Genomic DNA, 21,464 nt, shown 5'->3' on the forward strand with positions numbered 1-21,464 from the left:
CAAGAGAATGAGATTTTATCCCAGACTCTGTCACAGATTTCCTGTGTGGCATTAACCAAGTCGCTTAGATCAAAATGATCTGAGTACGGCACTAATTGTGCCCAAAAATGAGGAAAGCACCCAAGTTTTGAGCATCCCAGCCCTGAGTTTCAAAAGTGCTACTTTAACATTGGCAGATGTTGTCAGTAGATGCTCCAGGTGTTCAGTGCCTCTGAAAAATTAGACTTTAGCTGTCCCAAGTTGAGCACCCAACATTGGAAATTTTGGCCTGTATCTTTTGTCTCAGTTCATCAAGTCTCCTGTGGGCTGTAATACTTTGATCTAATTTTGGTTGTTGGGTCTAGTGTAGGGATGCTGGGTATGTTGGTGGCCTGTGATATACAGGAGACTAGATGATCTAGTAGTTCCTTCTGGCCTTAAACTCTGACTCTATGGCCTGGTCTACACTGGGGGTGGCGGTGTCAATCTAAATTACGAAACTTCAGCTGCTTGAATAACGTAGCTGAAGTCGACATACTTAGATCTACTCACCACGGTGTCTTCACTGTGGTGAGTCGACAGCTGATGCTCCCCCGTCGACTCTGCCTGTGCCTCTCACTCCGGTGGAGTACCGGAATCGACGGAAGGGCACTCGGAGGTCAATTTATCGCGTCTAGACTAGATGCGATAAATTGACCCCCACTGGATCAATCGCTGCCTGTTGATCCTGTGGGTAATGTAGACAAGCTCTATGACCTATCTGCTTATGGGGATAAATATAGTCCTCTGCGTCACAGAGGTGTTGAGAATATAAATCCATTAGTGTCTGTGAGAGGCTCAGATACTGTGCTGATGAACCCAACAGAAAATCCCTTGAGAAAATTAAAACCAATTCTGCCGTTGGTGCAGCATTTGCATGGTGTGCAGTAAATAAGACTTGAGGCTGTACATTGAATGATGTGGATAAAAAGAAATATCGGACAGCTGCCTCAGTCTGGGCCAGATTGTGGGATCTTACTCCTTGAGCAGTGCCACTGATTTCAATGAGACCGCTTGAGGAGCGGCTTACTACTAAGCATGAGAAATGGTATCGCAATCTAGCCCTCACTGAGCGCCATCTGTCTGGTACACTGCATGACCAGCAAACTTGTGGAAAAGACAGAAAGTAATGTAATTAAAGATTGTATTGTAAGGCACATACTCTAGGGGGCAAATTAAGGTTGCATAGGCAATCTTAATTCTGGTGATGCCTAACTTTTGAGTGCTGGGCTTTGCAACTTTAACAATATTCTTTTAACAACTTTAAAAAAAATAAAAATGGAATATAGATATAGAATAAATTAATTAAATAACAGGATTAAATTAAAACCATTTTTTTAGCAACCTGGAATTCTGCGTCGTCGTTGTTGTTGTTTTGTATTAGTGCAGTATGCAGAGGCACTATCAGGACCTCATTATGCTCAGCGTTGTACAAATGCATTCGAAGACTTGGGGTGAAATCCTGGCCCCTCCTGAAGGCCATTGACACCATGAAGCCAGGATTTTAGCCATGGTCTCTCTCCACAAAAAGTTAGCCTAAAATACAAGTGATATACAAAGAGCTGGGTTAGACAGACACAATGAAGTTATAAATAAGTTTATCAATACATTTGTTTACCTGCAGGTCAACTCCTCTTTAAGCTGCTCCCCACTCTTCCACATGAGTATTTTGTTTTGTAATTAATAGGCCCTCTCACATAGTTTGCTGTGAGCAGGAAGGGGAAGGATTTTCTCTGCATCCTGCCATTTCCCACCAGTTTACCTGGTGGCAACTTGCCATTCATGCTACCAGACCCGCAGTAAATCAAGGAAAAGAGCCAGCACTGAGCAGTGGAAGAATTGCTGATCTTTACCACCAGTTATATACCAGCTCAGTTCAGTCAAGTAGAAGGGGTAGAATATAGTATATTTAGAAACATAATTCTCCACTCTAATACATCAGCCAGAAACGATGTGACACCATTGAAGCCAACATACTGTTGGACTTTGTTTGTAAACAGTGGCAGGGTGATTAAGATAATAAGAGGCTTGTCATTAAATTAAGGATTGTTAATGATCCTGAAAACAGTCCCAGGCACTCTAGTTAAAAGATAGGAAACAAAGAGTAGGAATAAATGGTCCATTCTCAGAATGGAGTGAAGTAAATAATGGTGTCCCCCAAGGGCTTGTACTGGGACCAGTGCTGTTCAACCTATTCATAAATGATCTGCAAAAAGGGGTAAACAGTGAGGTTGCAAAGTTACAAAAGTACTCAAGATAGTTAAACCCAAAACAGATTTTCAAAGAGTTACAAAGGGATCTCACAAAACTGGGACACTTGGCAATAAAATGGCAGATGAAATTCAATGTTAAATGCAAAGTAATGCACATGGCAAAATATAATCCCAACTATACATACAAAATGATGGTGCCTAAATTAGCTGTTACCCATCAAGAAAGAGATCTTGGTCATTTGCAGTACTCTGGAAGCACTACATTTCCAGAGTTCTGCAAATTTATAAGAATCCTTCTCTTTGTGCCTATATCATCCTGAACTCATTCTCCAGCTTCAGAAAACTTAAAAAATTATCTCCAGTTATCAATGGGACAGACGCAACTGAATAATGTAGCTGTCCTTAACATGCATCAAAACAATACCAGGGAACTATAAGTAAATAAGATTGCTGACAGTTTCGTCCAGAAAACTACAGTGAAACATGATGTCTTTAAACTGTGACATTAGTGAAGTTTACTATGCAGCAAGGGAGATTTAGATTAGATATTAAGAAAAGCTTTCTAACTATAAGAATAGTTGATCCCTGGAATATGCTTTCAAGAGGTATTGTGGAAACCCTATCATTGGAGTTTTTTTGAGAACAGGCTAGACAAACAGGGATGGTCTAGATATATTTTGTCCTGCTCAGCACAGGGGGCTGGACTAGATGACCTCTTGACATCTCTTTCAGCTCTATCTTGCTATGAGTGTGCGATGGCCAAGATCTCTCTCGAGTGCTCTTGATGGAAGAAACTCTTCTTCCAAAGTGATGGCATCTGCCAAGAATGAGGAGAGCATCCTGGTTGCAAAACTCAGTTATAGCTGCAGACAGTTTTAAAACTATTGAAGACCTTCCTTTTGATGGTCTCTCCCTATTTCTGAAAAAGTGGGTAAAGCCTTACGCTCATTTAAGGAATCTCAAGCTACTCTTGGCTCCTTACAAGTGTATACCACAGCTCCCAGGACACATGAATATAGGCTTCAACAACAGCAATGGCAGTATTATAGGCAGCTGTTTTACCCATCAAGGCAGACAGTTTTCAAAGCAGAGCAATAGGTCTCAGTGTACGAGATCATCTAATTCCAGTGCTATGCCAACAGCTCTACCTCAATCAGCTATGGACAAGCAGATACATAGATTCATAAATTCTAATGTGTAAGGGACCATAGTGATTATCTAGTCTGGCTTCCTGTCTAACACAGACCCATAGAACTTCTCAACAGTACTTCCTAAAGCATATCTTTTAGAGAAAATCCAATCTCAATTTAAGATGGAGAATCCACCATGCCTCTTGGTAAATTGTTCCAATGATTAATAAAAGTGTCCTCATTTCCAGTCTAAATTTGTCTAGCTTCAGCTTCCAGCCATTGGTTCATAGACTCATAGACTCAAGGACTGGAAGGGACCTCGAGAGGTCATCGAGTCCAGTCCCCTGCCCTCATGGCAGGACCAAATATTGTCTAGACCATCCCTAATAGACATTTATCTAACCTACTCTTAAATATCTCCAGAGATGGAGATTCCACAACTTCCCTAGGCAATCTATTCCAGTGTTTAACTACCCTGACAGTTAGGAACTTTTTCCTAATGTCCAACCTAAATCTCCCTTGCTGCAGTTTAAGCCCATTGCTTCTTGTTCTATCATTGGAGGCTAAGGTGAACAAGTTTTCTCCCTCCTCCTGATGACACCCTTTTAGATACCTGAAAACTGCTATCATGTCCCTCTCAGTCTTCTCTTTTCCATACTAAACAAACCCAATTCCTTCAGCCTTCCTTCATAGGTCATGTTCTCAAGACCTTTACTCATTCTCGTTGCTCTTCTCTGGACCCTCTCCAGTTTCTCCACATCTTTCTTGAAATGCGGTGCCCAGAACTGGACACAATACTCCAGTTGAGGCCTAACCAGCGCAGAGTAAAGCGGAAGAATGACTTCTCGTGTCTTGTTTAAAACACACCTGTTAATGCATCCCAGAATCACATTTGCTTTTTTTCCAACAGTATCACACTGTTGACTCATATTAAGCTTGTGGTCCACTATGACCCCTATATCTCTTTCTGCCATACTCCTTCCTAGACAGTCTCCTCCCATTCTGTATGTGTGAAACTGATTGTTCCATCCTAAGTGGAGCACTTTGCATTTATCTTTATTGAACTTCATCCTGTTTACCTCAGACCATTTCTCCAATTTGTCCAGATCATTTTGAATTTTGACCCTGTCCTCCAAAGCAGTTGCAATCCCTCCCAGTTTGGTATCGTCCGCAAACTTAATAAGCGTACTTTCTATGCCAACATCTAAATCGTTGATGAAGATATTAAACAGAGCCGGTCCCAAAACAGACCCCTGTGGAACCCCACTTGTAATACCTTTCCAGCGGGATTGGGAGCCATTAATAACTACTCTCTGAGTACGGTTATCCAGCCAGTTATGCACCCACCTTATAGTAGCCCCATCTAAATTGTAGTTTCCTAGTTTATCTATAAGAATATCATGCGAGACCGTATCAAATGCCTTACTAAAGTCTAGGTATATCACATTCACCGCTTCTCCCTTATCCACAAGGCTCGTTATCCTATCAAAGAACGCTATCAGATTAGTTTGACACGATTTGTTCTTTACAAATCCATGCTGGCTATTCCCTATCACCTTACCACCTTCCAAGTGTTTGCAGGTGATTTCTTTAATTATCTGCTCCATTATCTTCCCTGGCACAGAAGTTAAACTAACTGGTCTGTAGTTTCCTGGGTTGTTTTTATTTCCCTTTTCATAAATGGGCACTGTATTTGCCCCCTTCCAGTCTTCTGGAATCTCCCCCGTCTCCCATGATTTCCCAAAGATAATAGCTAGAGGCTCAGATACCTCCTCTATTAACTCCTTGAGTATTCTAGGATGCATTTCATCAGGCCCTGGTGACTTGCAGGCATCTAACTTTTCTAAGTGATTTTTTACTTGCTCTTTTTTTATTTTATCTTCTAAACCTACCCTCTTCCCGTAAGCATTCACTATATTAGATATTCCTTCAGCCTTCTCAGTGAAGACCGAAACAAAGACGTCATTAAGCATCTCTGCCATTTCCAAGTCTCCTGTTACTGTTTCCCCCTCCTCACTGAGCAGTGGGCCTACCCTGTCCTTGGTCTTCCTCTTGCTTCTAATGTATTGATAAAAAGTCTTCTTGTTTCCCTTTATTCCCATAGCTAGTTTGAGCTCATTTTGTGCCTTTGCCTTTCTAATCTTGCCTCTGCATTCCTGTGTTATTTGCCTATATTCATCCTTTGTAATCTGACCTAGTTTCCATTTTTTATATGACGCCTTTTTATTTTGTAGGTCACGCAAGATCTCGTGGTTAAGCCAAGGTGGTCTTTTGCCACATTTTCTATCTTTCCTAACCATCGGAATAGCTTGCTTTTGGGCCCTTAATAGCATCCCTTTGAAAAACTGCCAACTCTCCTCAGTTGTTTTTTCCCCTCAGTCTTGATTCCCATGGGCCCTTACCTATCAGCTCTGTGAGCTTACCAAAATCCGCCTTCCTGAAATCCATTGTCTCTATTTTGCCGTACTCCCTTCTACCCTTCCTTAGAATTGCAAACTCTATTATTTCATGATCACTTTCACCCAAGCTTCCTTCTACTTTCAAATTCTCAACGAGTTCTTCCCTATTTGTTAAAATCAAGTCTAGAACAGCTTTCCCCCTAGTAGCTTTTTCAACCTTCTGAAATAAAAAGTTGTCTGCAATGCAGTCCAGGAAATTATTGGATAGTCTGTGCCTCGCGGTCTTATTTTCCCAACATATATCTGGATAGTTGAAATCCCCCATCACCACCAAATCTTGGGCTTTGGATGATTTTGTTAGTTGTTTGAAAAAAGCCTCATCCACCTCTTCCACCTGATTAGGTGGCCTATAGTAGACTCCCAGCACGACATCACCCGTGTTTTTTACCCCTTTTAGCCTAATCCAGAGACTCTCCACACTCCCATCTCCTATGTCCATCTCTACCTCAGTCCAAGTGTGTACATTTTTAATATATAAGGCAACACCTCCTCCCTTTTTCCCCTGTCTATCCTTCCTGAGCAAACTATACCATCCACACCAACATTCCAGTTGTGTGTATTATCCCACCAAGTTTCAGTAATGCCAACAATTTCATAGTTGTATTTATTTATTAGCACTTCCAGTTCTTCCTGCTTATTATCCATACTTCTTGCATTTGTATATAGGCATCTAAGATACTGGTTTGATCTTGCCTCCCAGCTTTGCCCTGAACCTCCTTTCTCTCTGCCATTATAGCCCGTGCTCCCTCCTGTTTCCAACCCATCTCCCAGGTCTTGTTCCCCACTTACCTGTGGGCTTTGCTCACCTGTCCCCGTCGAACCTAGTTTAAAGCCCTCCTTACTAGGTTAGCCAGTCTGTGCGTAAATAAGGCCTTTCCCCTCCTCGAAAGGTGAACACCATCTGTGCCTAGCAGTCCTTCCTCGAATAGCATCCCGTGGTCGAGGAAGCCAAAGCCCTCCTGGTGACACCATCTTCGCAGCCAGGCATTCACCTCCACGATGCATCTGTCTCTGCCCGGGCCCCTACCTTCGACAGGAAGAATCGAAGAGAATACCACCTGCTCTCCAAACTCCTTAACCCGTACTCCCAGAGCCCTGTAGTCACTCTTGATCTGCTCAATGTCACACCTCGCAGTATCATTTGTGCCCACATGGATGAGTAGCATGGGGTAGTAGTCAGAAGGCCAGATAATCTTCGACAATGCCTCTGTAACATCTTGGATACGGGCTCCTGGCAGGCAGCATACCTCCCGGGATGAACGGTCAGGGCGACAGATGGGTGTCTCCGTCCCCCTCAGCAGAGAGTCTCCAATCACCACTACCCTACGTTTCTTATTATCAGTGGTGGCAGCAGACCTCCCCGCCTTAGGGGTACGAGGCTTCGCCTCCTTAACTGTTGGGGGTGATACCTTCTCTCCTGTATCAAGAAGAGCATAACGGTTATCTATTACCACAACAGGAGGGTTCGCAGCAGGGGTGGAGCACTGCCTGCTGCCAGAAGTAACCAGCTGGCTGTGTCCACCCTGAACCATCTCCTCCTCCACTGGTGTGTCAGATACACCCTGAGCCATCTCCTCCTCCACTGGTGTGTCAGTAGTCCTGTGATCTGGGACAGTTACGTCAGCTGTCTCCACATGGATACTGTCCAGGAATTGCTCATGGATACGGATGTTCCTCAGCCTAGCCACCTCCTCCTGTAGCTCTCCCACCTGCTGCCTGAGAGATTCCACCAGTAGGCACTTTTCACATTGGATACCACCCCCAGCCTGGATATCAGTAAGTAGAAATTGCAAATTACAGTCTTTGCAAGCCCACACCAGAATCTGGGTAAAAGCATCCATGCTTTGGTGCTCTGTCTGGCTACAGGAGCAGGTGGAGGAGACAGAAGCAGTGCTGGCACAGGTGTTGCGGGTCCTCCTCACCATTGCAAGTCTCCTTCTGTCAAACTCTCAAATTCCCGTCTGCAGCTCCCGGTCCGCTCTGCTCTGCTGTAAACAGAAAGGTTTAGGATGGGGCTTGGTTTATAGGTTTAGAGGACCAATGGGTCACAGATGAGACCGACAAGGGACCCCCCCTCCCTTCCTCCTCCCCTTCCAAACTCCCTTGCAAAACTCCCTGTTAGCAGCTCCTGTTCACTAAGCTCCCTGGTCGCTTGTGCGCAGCTTTATACAGCCCTGGCCTGAGTGAATGCCCCGCCCACTGGTTAAGGCTCAGCCAATTACCAGAGGCTTCTAGCTTTCAAACCTTCCTTGGTAGCTCCGCCTCCAACTGCCAGCTACAGCACACGGTCCTTCAAACAAACAAACCAAACAGACTGACAAACACAAGCTCAGCACACAGCAAGTAACCCCCAAACACATATTATACCTTTCTCTGCTAGATTGAAGAGCCCATTATTAAATGTATTTGTTCCATGTAGGTGTTTATAAACCATAATCAGTGATCCCTTAACCTCTCTATTTCTAGTCAAGTTTTCCCTGTTTATGCATCCTAGGATTGCATTAGGCCTTTTGGCCACAGCATCACACTAGGAGCTCATGTTCAGCTGATATTTGCCAAAACTCCCAAATCTTCTGCAGAGTCATTGCTTCCCAGTATAGAGTATTCTATCCTGTAAGCATGGCCCATATTCTTTGTTCCTGGCTCTATATGTTTACATTTAGCTGTATTAAAAAGCATATTGTTTATTTGCACCTGCTTTACTAAACAATCCAGATTGCTTTGAAACAGTGACTAGGACCAGGGAGCTCTCTAGTTCACAGAGCTATGGGAGGCGGAGAAGCTTAAGTACTCTGGCTCTGTGCCTCTCTGTCCTCTGGCTAATGGGGAAGTGGGAGGCAGAGAACCTTGGCCTCTGCAGCCCTCTGGGAAAGCTTTTGTCAATTTCACTAGGCAAAAGTGAAATTGACTAGCGCTCTCCAGCATTGGGACACAGCTAGGGTGATACTGGTTTTGTGAAAAGGGCATCTTTTGTTGTAAAATCGTTCTGACCAGCTCTAGTCCTGACTGCTAGTCCTTTGCACTAGCTAGTATGTAACTTTGAATCACAAAAGCTGACTGTGATATTTGATTCTACTTCTGTTTAAAAGAAAACTGAGCAAACATAGGAAACTTAACTTATTTTGTCAAGCAGTGTAAGTTCCAATGGGAATATGCTTTCCAGCATGGCTATTATTTGTTAAGCATTAACAATGTACTTGGCACTGTACATGAGATTTAAAATATGGAAATATTCTCTGTCATCTGATCTTTCTCCTTTTTTTATTTCACCATTTTTCCCATCTCCTTCATCTGATGATTGTGATGTTTGCTGTTAATAAGGCAGTTTTGGAGAAAGAGTTGACTTGTGTAATTTATTCTCTAGCAGTATTTGATAGATGTTGGTTTGGACCTGAAGAGGACTTTAAAAGTTTCATAATCGTATGGTAACAGAGTGCTAACATTAAAGTAGTGAAAATGATCCGTTTGCATTTATTCTAACCTTAATAGTTATGTCAAAATGACTAATATAATTAGAGCATTTTGGTTTTTGCCTCAGAGCATAAGCCATAATGGAAAGCCGGCAAGTTTATGCTAGATTCTTCTGCACTCTATCATGTCTAAGATAGTCTAGACATATATTTTATCCATGTATTCTGTATTGACAGCTTATGGGTGGTGCCCTCTATTACCTAGTTTAAAGCATGATCCCGACTCTCAACCAGCAACGATGTAAATGACTGATTTAAAACATAGTGCCATATAATTTTGCAAGACAGGAATGGGAAATATGTAACTCTTCATCATGTGGGATGATGTAATTCCATATGTTGTAATTGAATCCATTTTTTCTGTGCCACATGCATATTAGCTAAAACAGTAAGACATTTCTTCATTATTTCGTTTTTGGGCTAAATCCTACTTCCTTATTCAGGCAAAAATCAATGGGAGTTTTGCCAGAGTAGGATTAACAGAATTTCTTACACTGAGATGTGAATTTATATTTGAGCAGAAAATTAAGGTAATGCTTTTATGAACTATTAAATGAAATGACACTTTTTCCACATTTTTTACTGAACATGTTTAAGGGCTGGAAAGAGGAGAAAAAGCTTGAATCCCCACTTCTTAAACTCCTGTTCAGTCCAACTCAGGGCTCGAATTAGAACGAGTTTGGTGGTTACAAGCCACCACTCACATAATTAGGTCACTTATTCATTCATTTGATGAGAAACTCTAAATCATAGCTACGGTGAAGAATGCGTGCCCTAAATAATAATAATGTCTTACCTTTTGGGTTAAATCAGAAATCACTGGAAAGTCTTTTTGAAAGAGAGCAAACTGCATTAGTTAGTAGTCTGTTCGGTGTATGCTTCACCATAAGGCCTGATTATAGACTAGCTTATATTTTACACCAGGGTAATACCACTGATTTCAGTGTCATTTTTCCTTATTTATTTGAGTGAAAGTGAGATCAGCTTTAGTCCAGTGTCTTCGTAGATATGAAAATGAATCCAGAAACTGTAGTAAATATGGTGTTTATGTTAATTTGAAGAATCTGCAGGCATTTCGCAAACACTAATTAATTAAGCCTTATAACATCCATATAAACTCTTCATTATTGTAAGGTACAAAACTGTCAATGATTGGTTAATATAGAGTCTTCAGCTTTGGTGTCCATTGTAATGGACATATAATTTGTTTTTCAAAGGAGCTGCGTTCAAAGAATATTGCAAAACTAGAGTTGATAATTTATAGACTAGAATATCCAAATATGACCAGAAATAGTGCATTCAAACGATAACTATTTAAAACCAGAAACTGTCTAGGGCATTTTGTGCATTACTTAAGTTTAACATTTCAATTTGGAGTGCAGATCCCAATGGTGAGCCATTCTAATATAATCTGATATGGCCATTAATTTAGCCAGTGTTAAATGTTTCCAATGTGACCTTAAAAACTGAGTTTCTGTCTGCTGTCCATAAGAGTATGGATTTCCCCCTTGTCTTTGGCCAAAGTTTCCCTTTATCTCCCTCCTCCCTGCAATCTGTTATACAGAATGTGCTGCAGCACTGTGCTGCTACTCCAGCACTTGAGTGATGCTGCATGCATGTTGTTCATGAAGCACTTTGGGAAAGTTTAGGATGACAAAACCCTAGGTTCTTCCATCTGTTTATTGCATTTGCATGTGTCTCATTTTAATTAGATGTTTAGAACGTCGGAGAGCTCTATTTGTACTTCATGTAATGAGATGGGGCCCTGATGTTGATTGGAGCCTTTAGGTGCTACCTTAATAAACAGAATGGGTTGGTAAATGTTCATTGTTTAATGATGCCCATGGAATAGCAGAGTTATGTCTCAGGCTAAGATTTTGTTACGGTTATTTTTAGTGAAAGTCAGGGACAGGTCATGGGCAATAACCAAAAATTCACAGAAGCCTGTGTTCTGTTCCTGACTTTAACTCACTGGGAAGGGAGGGAGGGACCAGCACCCAGGGCTGCTGGGGCTCTGGGGTCTCCCCTGCCGCCACTGCCAGCTGGGAGCTCCAGAGTCCCCACTGTGCCCACGGTGGCTCAGAGTTCCAGGGTTGCCCCTGCGCCCACAGCGGCTCGGAGCTGCAGGAAGCTCCCGTCACCTGCAGTGGCTTGGAGCTGGGGGTCTCCCTGCCGCCTGTGGCAGCTGAGAGCTATGAGGGAGCCCCCATACCACTCATGGTGGCTGGGAGCTGCAAGGTCTCCCTACCACATGCAGCAGCTGGGAGCTGTGGAGGAGTCACCACCCGCAGCAGCTGGGAGCTGTGGGGTCCCTAAACTGCCCAGCAACTGAGAGCTGCTGGGTCCCCACCAGCTGATACCCCCAGCCACGCTGCCCGGGAGCTGAAGCGGAAAATGTAATGGAGGTCTCTGGAAGTCACAGTTTCCGTGACCTCAGTGACAAAATCTTAGCCTTAGTTATGTCCAGTCCTGAAGTGCAGTCTGATTGGAACTGAAATACAGCAAGTGTTTAATAGTGTACAATGACACTAATAAAAGATAGTTTAGGACACAAAGTGAAGGATACTGTATGTAACTGAAATTACTTTGGTCCAGGAGTATTGCCCTGAAAACACACACACACACCATTCTTATCTACCTTATACAAGACTCTGTGTCTATGCTGTTTACTAATGCACACCTTCTCTCCAAGTGTCTGAACAGTAATACATCTTATCTTATGAACTCAATTTCTCCTCCACTAGACAAAGCTTAGCTTTTCTTTGATCTGTAATAATTCAGTCCAGAATTAGCATGTATTGGAGGGGTCTGGAAATCTGTTTTGGAAACATTTTCATATTCCTTCAGCCTATGCCCTTATATGTTTATAATAGACTTCTTAAAAATCAGGGTGCTGAGTTTTAGAATTTCCTGATTAGAGAAATATCAGTATACTGACAATCCTCTTGCTTTGGCTGTTCTGCACACCACTCCATACTCTTGGGTAGTACTTCAATGCCTATATTATTTATTACTGTCTGCATTAGTCAGATTTGTACTGAAATAAGTGAGTGTGACATATCATACTAGGCGTTTCAGAAAGACTTCGTGTCAGACAATCGCAGCTTATAGGCCCCAGTGTAAATATGTCTGTAAAAGGATTTACGCTGTGGCTCAAAGTGTTAAAACTAAGAACCAATAAAAGATCATTCAAAGAGCTTAGTACAATTTCTTTGCAGTTAAAGACGTTTTTGTTGATCAATATCTCTAGTTATAAATATCTTTTTTTAACTAACAGAACTGAATACTAATTAATCCCTTCATAGAGAGTGCCACAAAACATTTGGGACAGGGACTGATTTTATTTGTGCCTTGTACTGTGCTGATCATGTTGTATGTAGATAACAAAAAGTACATTGAATCACTCCAAGTAGTTTTTAAAGGTACCTACTGTGCATGCGAGCAAGTGTGTGTGTGTATGCATGCATGTGAAATATATAGTACAATCAAATAGTAATGTTTTTAAAGAACTTCCATTTCATTTTGAATTAAAGATGCTCCAAACATATAAGATCATCACCATTAATGACACCAATTCAGCAAACCACTTAAGGAGATGCTTAAATCCATCCCATTCAGCAAAGCATTGAAGCACATAGCCACATCTTTTTAAAGCTTTGATAAAGCTGGTACCAGAGCTTACTGGTTTCCATTGATCACTTATGAAAAAGAAAACAACATTTATGAAACTTTACTGGCGTGTCAATGCTTAGCTGTTGGTTGAGACTAAAACACTAGAATAGTGGCAAGTAGATTTATTTTTTGGTGGCAAAGAGAAATTAAACTTTTTAAAATACTAAGGTAGTACACATTGTTGGGATCATGAATAAATTAATATGATTCAACAGTGTCCCCATAAAGGAAAGATGAACTGGTGCACACTCTGTAAGAGATCAGTAAGATAAATTGTACAGGAAATATAGAAAAGCAAGGGTGCTTCAGGCACCCCATATCAAATGTGTAAAGATTTTTCTTTACATTTGCTCTGCAAGCCATCTTTCTTAAGTGGGAAGGTACCTGGTAGTTCAATCTTGATTATTGTCAACATTTTCTGTATGCTGCAGCCCAAAACAGTAGATGAGTCTACATTAGTAAGCAGTTTGGGAGTAAATGCTACAAAATTTGTTTCCAGATACGTAATTTGCATACATTACAGGTAAAAATTTCAAAAGCACCTCAGTGACTTAGAAGCTTAATTGCCTTTTTTAAAGAGATTAGACACTAGAGAGACAAAGACTCATTGAAAATGTGAATGAAATCCTGGACCCAGAGAAATAAATGTGATTTTGTCATTGAATTCATTTTGGCCAGGATTTCACCCTTAGTGCAGAAGTTACTTTTCAAAATTAAATTTAGGCTCCTAAGTCTTTTAGGTGCTTTTGAAAATGTTACCCAAGGTGTTTATCATCAGTTACACATGATTTAATGTATGTTTTAATTACACAGGAAAAAAAATCTAATTAAACAATTTTGGTTTTGGTTCTTCTTTTTCACTTTTAAAATATGAATATTACTCTGTGTGTTAAACACTTATAGTTACTTTCCTTCCAATGTATTTCAGGGTATTGTCTAATACTTGTTATTCTATAATATAAACACGTTGTATTTGGAAAATATGAATTATTATTCTATAAAAACACTAGGAAGTCAGATCTCAGTTTGAAAATCTTGTTCCCTTCCCCTCACCCCAAAGTTCCTCCTTTCAGATTTATGAAAGAAAACATTTCTTTCTGTAAAAGGTTTTTGTATGCCAGCATCTGGAAGTGTTTATTTCAGTGGCGTGTAATCTATCTGTGGATTTAGTTAGCACCAGACCCCCTTTTGTGTACTCCTGACTTAAAATTTTTATAAATGATCTTGTTGAATTTCTGCCAGCGTGCACATGGTTTGGCTGATTGCTGCATATATCCTTTACCTGCCAGTCACCTTTGATTTATATTCATTCCCCTCTGCTTTTGCCTTCCAAAAATGGTGCCACTGAACTGTCCTCTAAATCATCTTATTGGATAAATTACTCCAAGATTAGATGGTACATTTTTCGGTGCTTTATGGACAGAATACAGTTTTATAATCCATCCTTACACACTTTCTGTAGAACCATTTAGGAAGGAGTATTGGACAAGGGAAACTCCAGCTATCACTACTTGTTTGTTATAAACCATTCTTTAAAATACTGTGCAAAATACTACAGGTTTGTGCAGTATTTTATTGGGATAAATAAACAGTGGAGATGCCTTTTCCAGGACTCCTCTCTGAATGGGACGACTCCTGAGAATAAGATCTATATGATTGGCCCTTAGCGTCAGAAGAACTGCATACCCAGGATTTAAAACTATCTTAAAGCATTTAATTTGGGAAGCATTTAAAGGTCTATTTACTATACATGACAATGTTTTTGATTTTTGGAAGCTCCATTGCCCTCTTCAAGTTCAACAGCTAAACATTTTCAGGATGACAAAGGTTTTGCAAGCTTTACTTAATGACATTACTAATTTGGAGGGTTTTTTGAAGTTTCCTGGAGAAAAGCAGGTGGCTTGGCAGTAATTTAAAAGTTTCACTATTTGTGGTAGCGGTTTCAAGGAGTTTCATATTTCTAAAGAGAGAGACCAAACAGCATATTGCTTAAGAGTATCTGACACAATGATGTATCATTCTGGACTAAGTTTCCAGGAGTTCAGTGGCCATTAAACATGTTGTTTGCCGCACACAGTGCTGATGAAACAGTAAGTTGCCTAGATAATTTTATTAAACAGGAACATAGATTTTTAGATAACACAAAAATTTCTTTTAACTACATATGAAAAGAACTGGCTCATTTTCTCTGGAGCACTGGGAAAGTGTTTACAAATGATCTGGATAGCATTTGATATCCTGTGGGGACATTTAAAATTCTTGGATTGCACATACATCAGTGTCTTAACACACAACACAGTACATGAATTGTTGCAAGCAGCATACAAGACTTCTAGGCAGTATAGACGTGGTCCTGTTCGGCCAGGAGATGTTGGCATAAAGTGACTCTGCACAAGAAGTTTTCACTCCAGGACTGCAAAAGACAACTACTGTAACAGCTTTTCACACACTTAGTGCTGGCTGTGCAAGTGCTTGTTTAGTTACACGTGTGCAGCTTGCTCTTTCACATGAATGTATCTAATTGTTTATTTCTTTAGAGTCACATTTCACAGTAAAAGAACTTCTGGTTTGGCCACTTGAGAAATTTTACTAAATCGGTTAGGAAAAAAGGAAGCACAGACAAGATAGCTATAAAGTGCACGTTAGCTGTAACACTCCTAGGAAACAATGCAGCTCTGAATGTGGTAAACCATTTATAACCTTTAAATGTTCAGCATGGCTTTGTTTAAATATGTATAAATATATATATAGCCAGATTTTCATTATCACCAAAGGCTCCTTCTGGTAGTGTAGAAGGACCTTAATGTGGGAGTAAGTTACACTTACTCTATCTTTAAGTTCCTTTACGCTGCCAGAGTGATGTAAAGGGAGTAGTTTACATGAGAATCTGGCCTCAAGGTTTCTGTGGTACTAGCCCAGAATACACTGCAGCAACACAGATGCCCACTTTATGGCTATTGTAGACTAGTATAGTACTAATGCAAATACAGTCAGATGTCTAAATGATAGAGTAACTCGGTTATATCTGTTAGAAATTTCAGGAAGTTATAACAAAGTTAGGTAAAGAAACATGCACATGCTATGTGTAGATTGTAACTTACATCCACACAATGTGTACGTTCTGGATATGCACTGTCAGAACAATAAATAAATATTAGTGAATAACTGCTAAGCAATTTGAGAGAGATTCTTATGAAGAATGAAAATCATTCCTTTCTTGCCATTAGTTAGGAAAATCGTCTAGATTCCCTGATATTTTTGTTTTTTGGTGGGTCTTTTAATGCCTGTTAGTCTTAGGATAAAAACATTATGTATTTAGACATCAATGACTCTTAGCCAAAGTGACAGGGACACAGCCCCATACTTTGGGTGTTCCTAAACCTCTGACTGCCGGAATATAGGACTGGATGATGGGGGATGGATCACTAGATAATTGTCCTCTTCTGTTCATTGCCTTTAAAGCATCTGGCACCAGCTACTATCGGAAGACGGGATGTTGGGCTAGACGGATCATTGGTTTGACACAGTATGGCCATTCTTATGTTCTTACGGACAATTATGCAATATAATGTAGATTGATATAGTCGCAAGTCTGTAAACTTCCCTCAGCTTCTCCTTGATATAAGGATCATTCATTTATATACTTGTCTTTCTTCTTGAAAGATCCCAAAGCACTTTACAAATTTAAGTTACACACAGCAGTCAATTCATCCATCGCTGAGACTGAGCCAGGTCTAAGGTGAAATGTTGCAGCTGTGCAATGGTACACATAAATGCCACAGAGCTGTTTAGGACAGGAAGTGAACAATCTAGTTGAAACAGGCAGGGAATTACAGAAAGCTAGAATATAATTGTCTGTGTTGGAATTAATGTCCCTGTTTTTAGAAAATTCCCATGGAACCTTTAGTTTCTACAAGTAGTTAGGAATTTGGTTTTAGATCATCTAGGACTAGAAAGACATGGACTTTTGTGTTGAGCTTGAATACCTAAGTTTGGGCACAAATCAGACATTAGGAATGTCAATATATAAAAACCTGTAGGAGAACACTTCAATCTCCCTGGACACACAATAGCAGATCTAAAGGTAGCCATCCTGCAGCAAAAAAAACTTCAGGACCAAACTTCAAAGAGAAACTGCTGAGCTTCAGTTCATTTGCAAATTTGACACCATCAGCTCAGGATTAAACAAAGACTGTGAATGGCTAGCCAACTACAAAAGCAGTTTCTCCTCCCTTGGTTTTCACACCTCAACTGCTAGAAGAGGGCCTCATCCTCCCTGATTGAACTAACCTCGTTATCTCCAGCCTGATTCTTGCTTGCATATATATACCTGCCTCTGGAAATTTCCACTACATGCATCTGACGAAGTGGGTATTCATCCACGAAAGCTCATGCACCAATACATCTGTTAGTCTATAAGGTGCCACAGGACTCTTTGATGCTTTCATGGGAAGCCAGTGACTTGGTCTACCTTTGTGAAATTAAATTGAAGAGCCAGATGGGCTGATGGGCTTTTTACTTTGTTAGGTCTCAATTCAACAAATCTATTAAGAACACATTTAGCTTTAAGCCTGTGGCTGTGCCTAATTTTCATGGGACTTAGGCACGTGCTGAAGCCTTAGAGATTATTAAAGTTAGAATATCTTGAAAAAACAACAGGGAGTCTGATGGCATCTTAAAGACTGTCATAGACTCATAGACTCATAGGTCAGAAGGGACCAATCTGATCATCTAGTCTGACCTCCTGCACAAGGCAGGCCACAGAACCCCACCCATCCAATTTTATACAACCCCTATCCCAGGACCGAGTTATTGAAATCCTCAAAAATGGTTTGAAGACCTCAAGCTGCAGAGACACCACCAGCAAGCGACCCGTGCCCCACGCTGCAGGGGAAGGCGAAAAACCTCCAGGGCACCTGCCAATCCGCCCTGGAGGAAAATTCCTTCCCGACCCCAAATATGGCGATCAGCTAAACCCTGAGCATGTGGGCAAGAGTCACCAGCCAGCACCCAAGAAGGAGTTCTCCGCAGCAACTCAGTACCCATCGCATGCAACATCTCCCCGCAGACCATTGAGCAGACCTGTCTGGTGGTAATTCAAGATCAATTGCCCAAATTAACGATCCTATCATAACATCCCCTCCATATACTTATCAAGCTTTGTCTTAAAGCCAGGAAAGTCTTTTGCCCCTACTACTTCCCTCAGAAGGCTATTCCAGAACTTCACTCCCCTAATGGTCAGAAACCTTCGTCTAATTTCAAGTCTAAACTTCCTAATATCCAGTTTATACCCATTCGTCCTCGTGGCTACATTAGTACTAAACTTAAATAATTCCTCTCCCTCCCTAACGTTAACCCCCTTGATATATTTATATAGGGCGAGCATATCCCCCCTCAGCCTTCTTTTGGCCAGGCTAAACAAGCCAAGCTCTTTGAGTCTCGTTTCATAAGGCAGTTTTTCCATTCCTCGGATCATCCTCGTAGCCCGTCTCTGAACCTGTTCCAGTTTGAATTCATCCTTCTTGAACATGGGACACCAGAACTGCACACAGTATTCCAGATGGGGTCTCACCAACGCCGTATACAACGGTACTAACACCTCCTTATCTTTGCAGGAAATACCCCGCCTGATGCATCCCAAAATCGCATTTGCTTTTTTAACAGCCGTATCACATTGGCGACTCATAGTCATCCTGCTATCAACCAGTACCCCAAGGTCCTTCTCTTCCTCCGTCGCTTCCAACTGATGCGCCCCCAACGTATATCCAAAATTCTTATTATTAATTCCTAAATGCATGACCTTGCACTTTTCACTATTGTATTTCATCCTATTTCTATTACTCCAGTTTACAAGGTGGTTCAGATCTTCTTGAATAGTATCCCTGTCCTTCTCCGTGTTGGCAATACCCCCCAGCTTCGTGTCATCCGCGAACTTTATTAGCACATTCCCGCTCTTTGTGCCAAGGTCAGTAATAAAAAGGTTAAATAAGATCGGTCCCAAAACCGATCCTTGAGGGACTCCACTGGTGACCTCCTTCCAGTCCGACAGTTCACCTTTCAGTACGACCCTCTGGAGTCTCCCCTTTAACCAGTTCCTTATCCACCTTACAACTTTCATATTCACTCCCAGCTTTTCCAATTTAACTAACAGCTCCCCGTGCGGAACCGTGTCGAACGCCTTACTGAAATCTAGGTAAATTATATCTACCGCATTTCCTTTATCTAAGTAATCCGTCACCTTCTCAAAGAAGGAGATCAGATTGGTTTGGCACGATCTACCTTTAGTAAATCCGTGTTGCAATTCGTCCCAATTACCATTGACCTCTATGTCCTTAACTACTTTCTCCCTTAAAATTTTTTCCAAGACCTTACATACTACAGACGTCAAGCTAACAGGCCTATAATTACCCGGATCACTCTTTTTCCCTTTCTTAAAAATAGGAACTACATTAGCAATCCTCCAGTCATACGGCACAACACCCGAGATTATCGATTGTTTAAAAATTCTCGCTAACGGGCTCGCAATTTCACGCGCCAGTTCCTTTAATATCCTCGGGTGGAGATTGTCCAGGCCCTCCGACTTCGACCCATCGAGCTGTTCAAGTACGGCCTCCACCTCAGTTGCAGTAATATCCACTTCCATATCCACATTCCCGTTTATCATCCCTCCATCATCGCAAGGTTCCTCACTAGTCTTATTAAAAACCGAGGCAAAGTACTTGTTTAGATGTTGGGCCATGCCTAGGTTATCCTTAACCTCCATTCCATCCTCAGTGTATAGCGACCCCACTTCTTCTTTCTTTGTTTTCTTCTTATTTATGTGGCTGTAGAACCTTTTACTATTGGTTTTGATTCCCTTTGCAAGTTCCAGTTCAATGCGGCTTTTAGCCTTCCTCACTTTATCCCTACATGTTCTGACCTCAGCAAGGTAGCTTTCTTTACTGATCCTGCCTTCCTTCCACTCCCTGTAAGCTTTCTGCTTTTGTCTAATCCCCTCTCTGAGTTGCTTGCTCATCCAGTTTGGCCTGCAACTCCTGCCCATGGTTCTTTTCCCCTTTCTCGGGATGCAGGCTTCCGACAGTCTCCGCAGCTCTGACTTAAAGTAATTCCAGGCCTCCTCCACATTTAAATCCACTAATTCCTCCGTCCAATCCACTTCCCTAACTAATTTCCTTAACTCTTTAAAATTAGCCCTCGAGAAGTCAAAAACCCTAATCGCAGATCTACATTTGTTTATCCTTCCATCTAGTTTGAACTGAATCAGCTCATGATCACTCGAACCAAGGTTGTCCCCTACCACCATTTCTTCTACGAGGTCCTCACTGCTCACCAACACCAAGTCTAAAATGGCATCCCCTCTCGTAGGTGCTTCAACTACTTGATGAAGAAATCCATCCGCTATCACATCCAGAAAAATCTGACCCCTATTATTCGTGCAAGTACTCGTCCTCCAGTCTATATCCGGGAAGTTGAAGTCCCCCATAATCACACATTTCCCCTTTGTGTTTACTTCATTAAAGACATTAAAGAGGTCTCTATCCATATCCCAATCCGATCCCGGCGGTCTGTAGCACACCCCAAGCACTATCTCAGGGGAAGCTCTAGTTGCTTTTTTACCCAGCGTGATTTTTGCCCAGACGGACTCCGTCTTATCCATTCCATCGCATCTTATTTCGCTACATTTAATTTCATCATTGATGTACAAGGCTACTCCCCCACCTTTGCCTTTCTTCCTGTCTTTTCTGAACAGCACATAGCCTTCAATACCCGTGCTCCAGTCATGAGTACTATTCCACCAGGTTTCGGTAATCCCTATAATATCCGGCTTCACTTCCTGCACGAGTAACTCCAGTTCCTCCATCTTGTTACCTAGGCTCCTCGCATTAGTGTACAAACCTTTTAATTTTCGGCGTTTGGCGTCAGTGACATTCTTTCCCCCGTCGTGCACAAACTGTCTGCCACCAGCATCACCCGTTACTCTGGTTTCTACTCCACTATTCCTCCTTGGATCAAATCTTGGGGCCGCAAGGGTATCCCCACTCACTTTGTTTACTTCCCTCTCCAGGTTATGTTCTGGCGTGGAGATCTCCCGAACATTTCCCAACCATCTCCCCCAACTTTCTAGTTTATTCAGATTTATTTGGGCATAAGCTTTCATGGGTAAAAAACCCACTTCTTCAGATGCATCAATATTTTGAAAGAATCTCAAAGTTTTTTTGAAAATTATTTTTTTTAATTTCACTGCCCCACTAGGAAGGTAGTTATACATTGTGCCCTTTAATTATTTACTCCAAGGTCCATGCTCTAATGTGTTAATATTTTCTCCCTGTATCCCCAAGATATATCGACATGAAATATATTTGGCCTTTATGTGATTATAGAGTCTTTGGCATTGGAGTTTGACAAGAATTTAGCATTACAACTTCGGGAGGTTGATTTCTTGGTTTTCTGCAACAAAGGTGTCATTGCAGTTAAGATACTGTGCCTCCTGGGATGTTTTTT

The 21,464-nt window shown here is 41.5% G+C and overlaps 1 protein-coding gene across 13 annotated transcripts in view; it reads left to right on the forward strand.

Annotated features, from left to right (window-relative positions):
* The window catches only part of SUPT3H (SPT3 homolog, SAGA and STAGA complex component), a 524,342-nt gene that overhangs the window by 403,229 nt on the left and 99,649 nt on the right, over nucleotides 1-21,464 (forward strand). For 2 of the 13 annotated variants that reach the window (XR_007774028.1, XM_050950865.1), the window contains exon 14: nucleotides 9,188-9,245. The exons of the other annotated variants lie outside the window; for them this stretch is intronic. Coding sequence is in view for 1 of the 2 variants with exons in the window: in XM_050950865.1 (XP_050806822.1) it covers nucleotides 9,188-9,238 (51 nt within the window). In the remaining variant the exon portion in view is untranslated. The remainder of the gene's footprint in view (nucleotides 1-9,187; nucleotides 9,246-21,464) is intronic. 13 annotated transcript variants of the gene reach the window in all.

This window comes from Gopherus flavomarginatus, chromosome 4 (assembly GCF_025201925.1).
Source record: "Gopherus flavomarginatus isolate rGopFla2 chromosome 4, rGopFla2.mat.asm, whole genome shotgun sequence".
NCBI lineage: Eukaryota > Metazoa > Chordata > Testudines > Testudinidae > Gopherus > Gopherus flavomarginatus.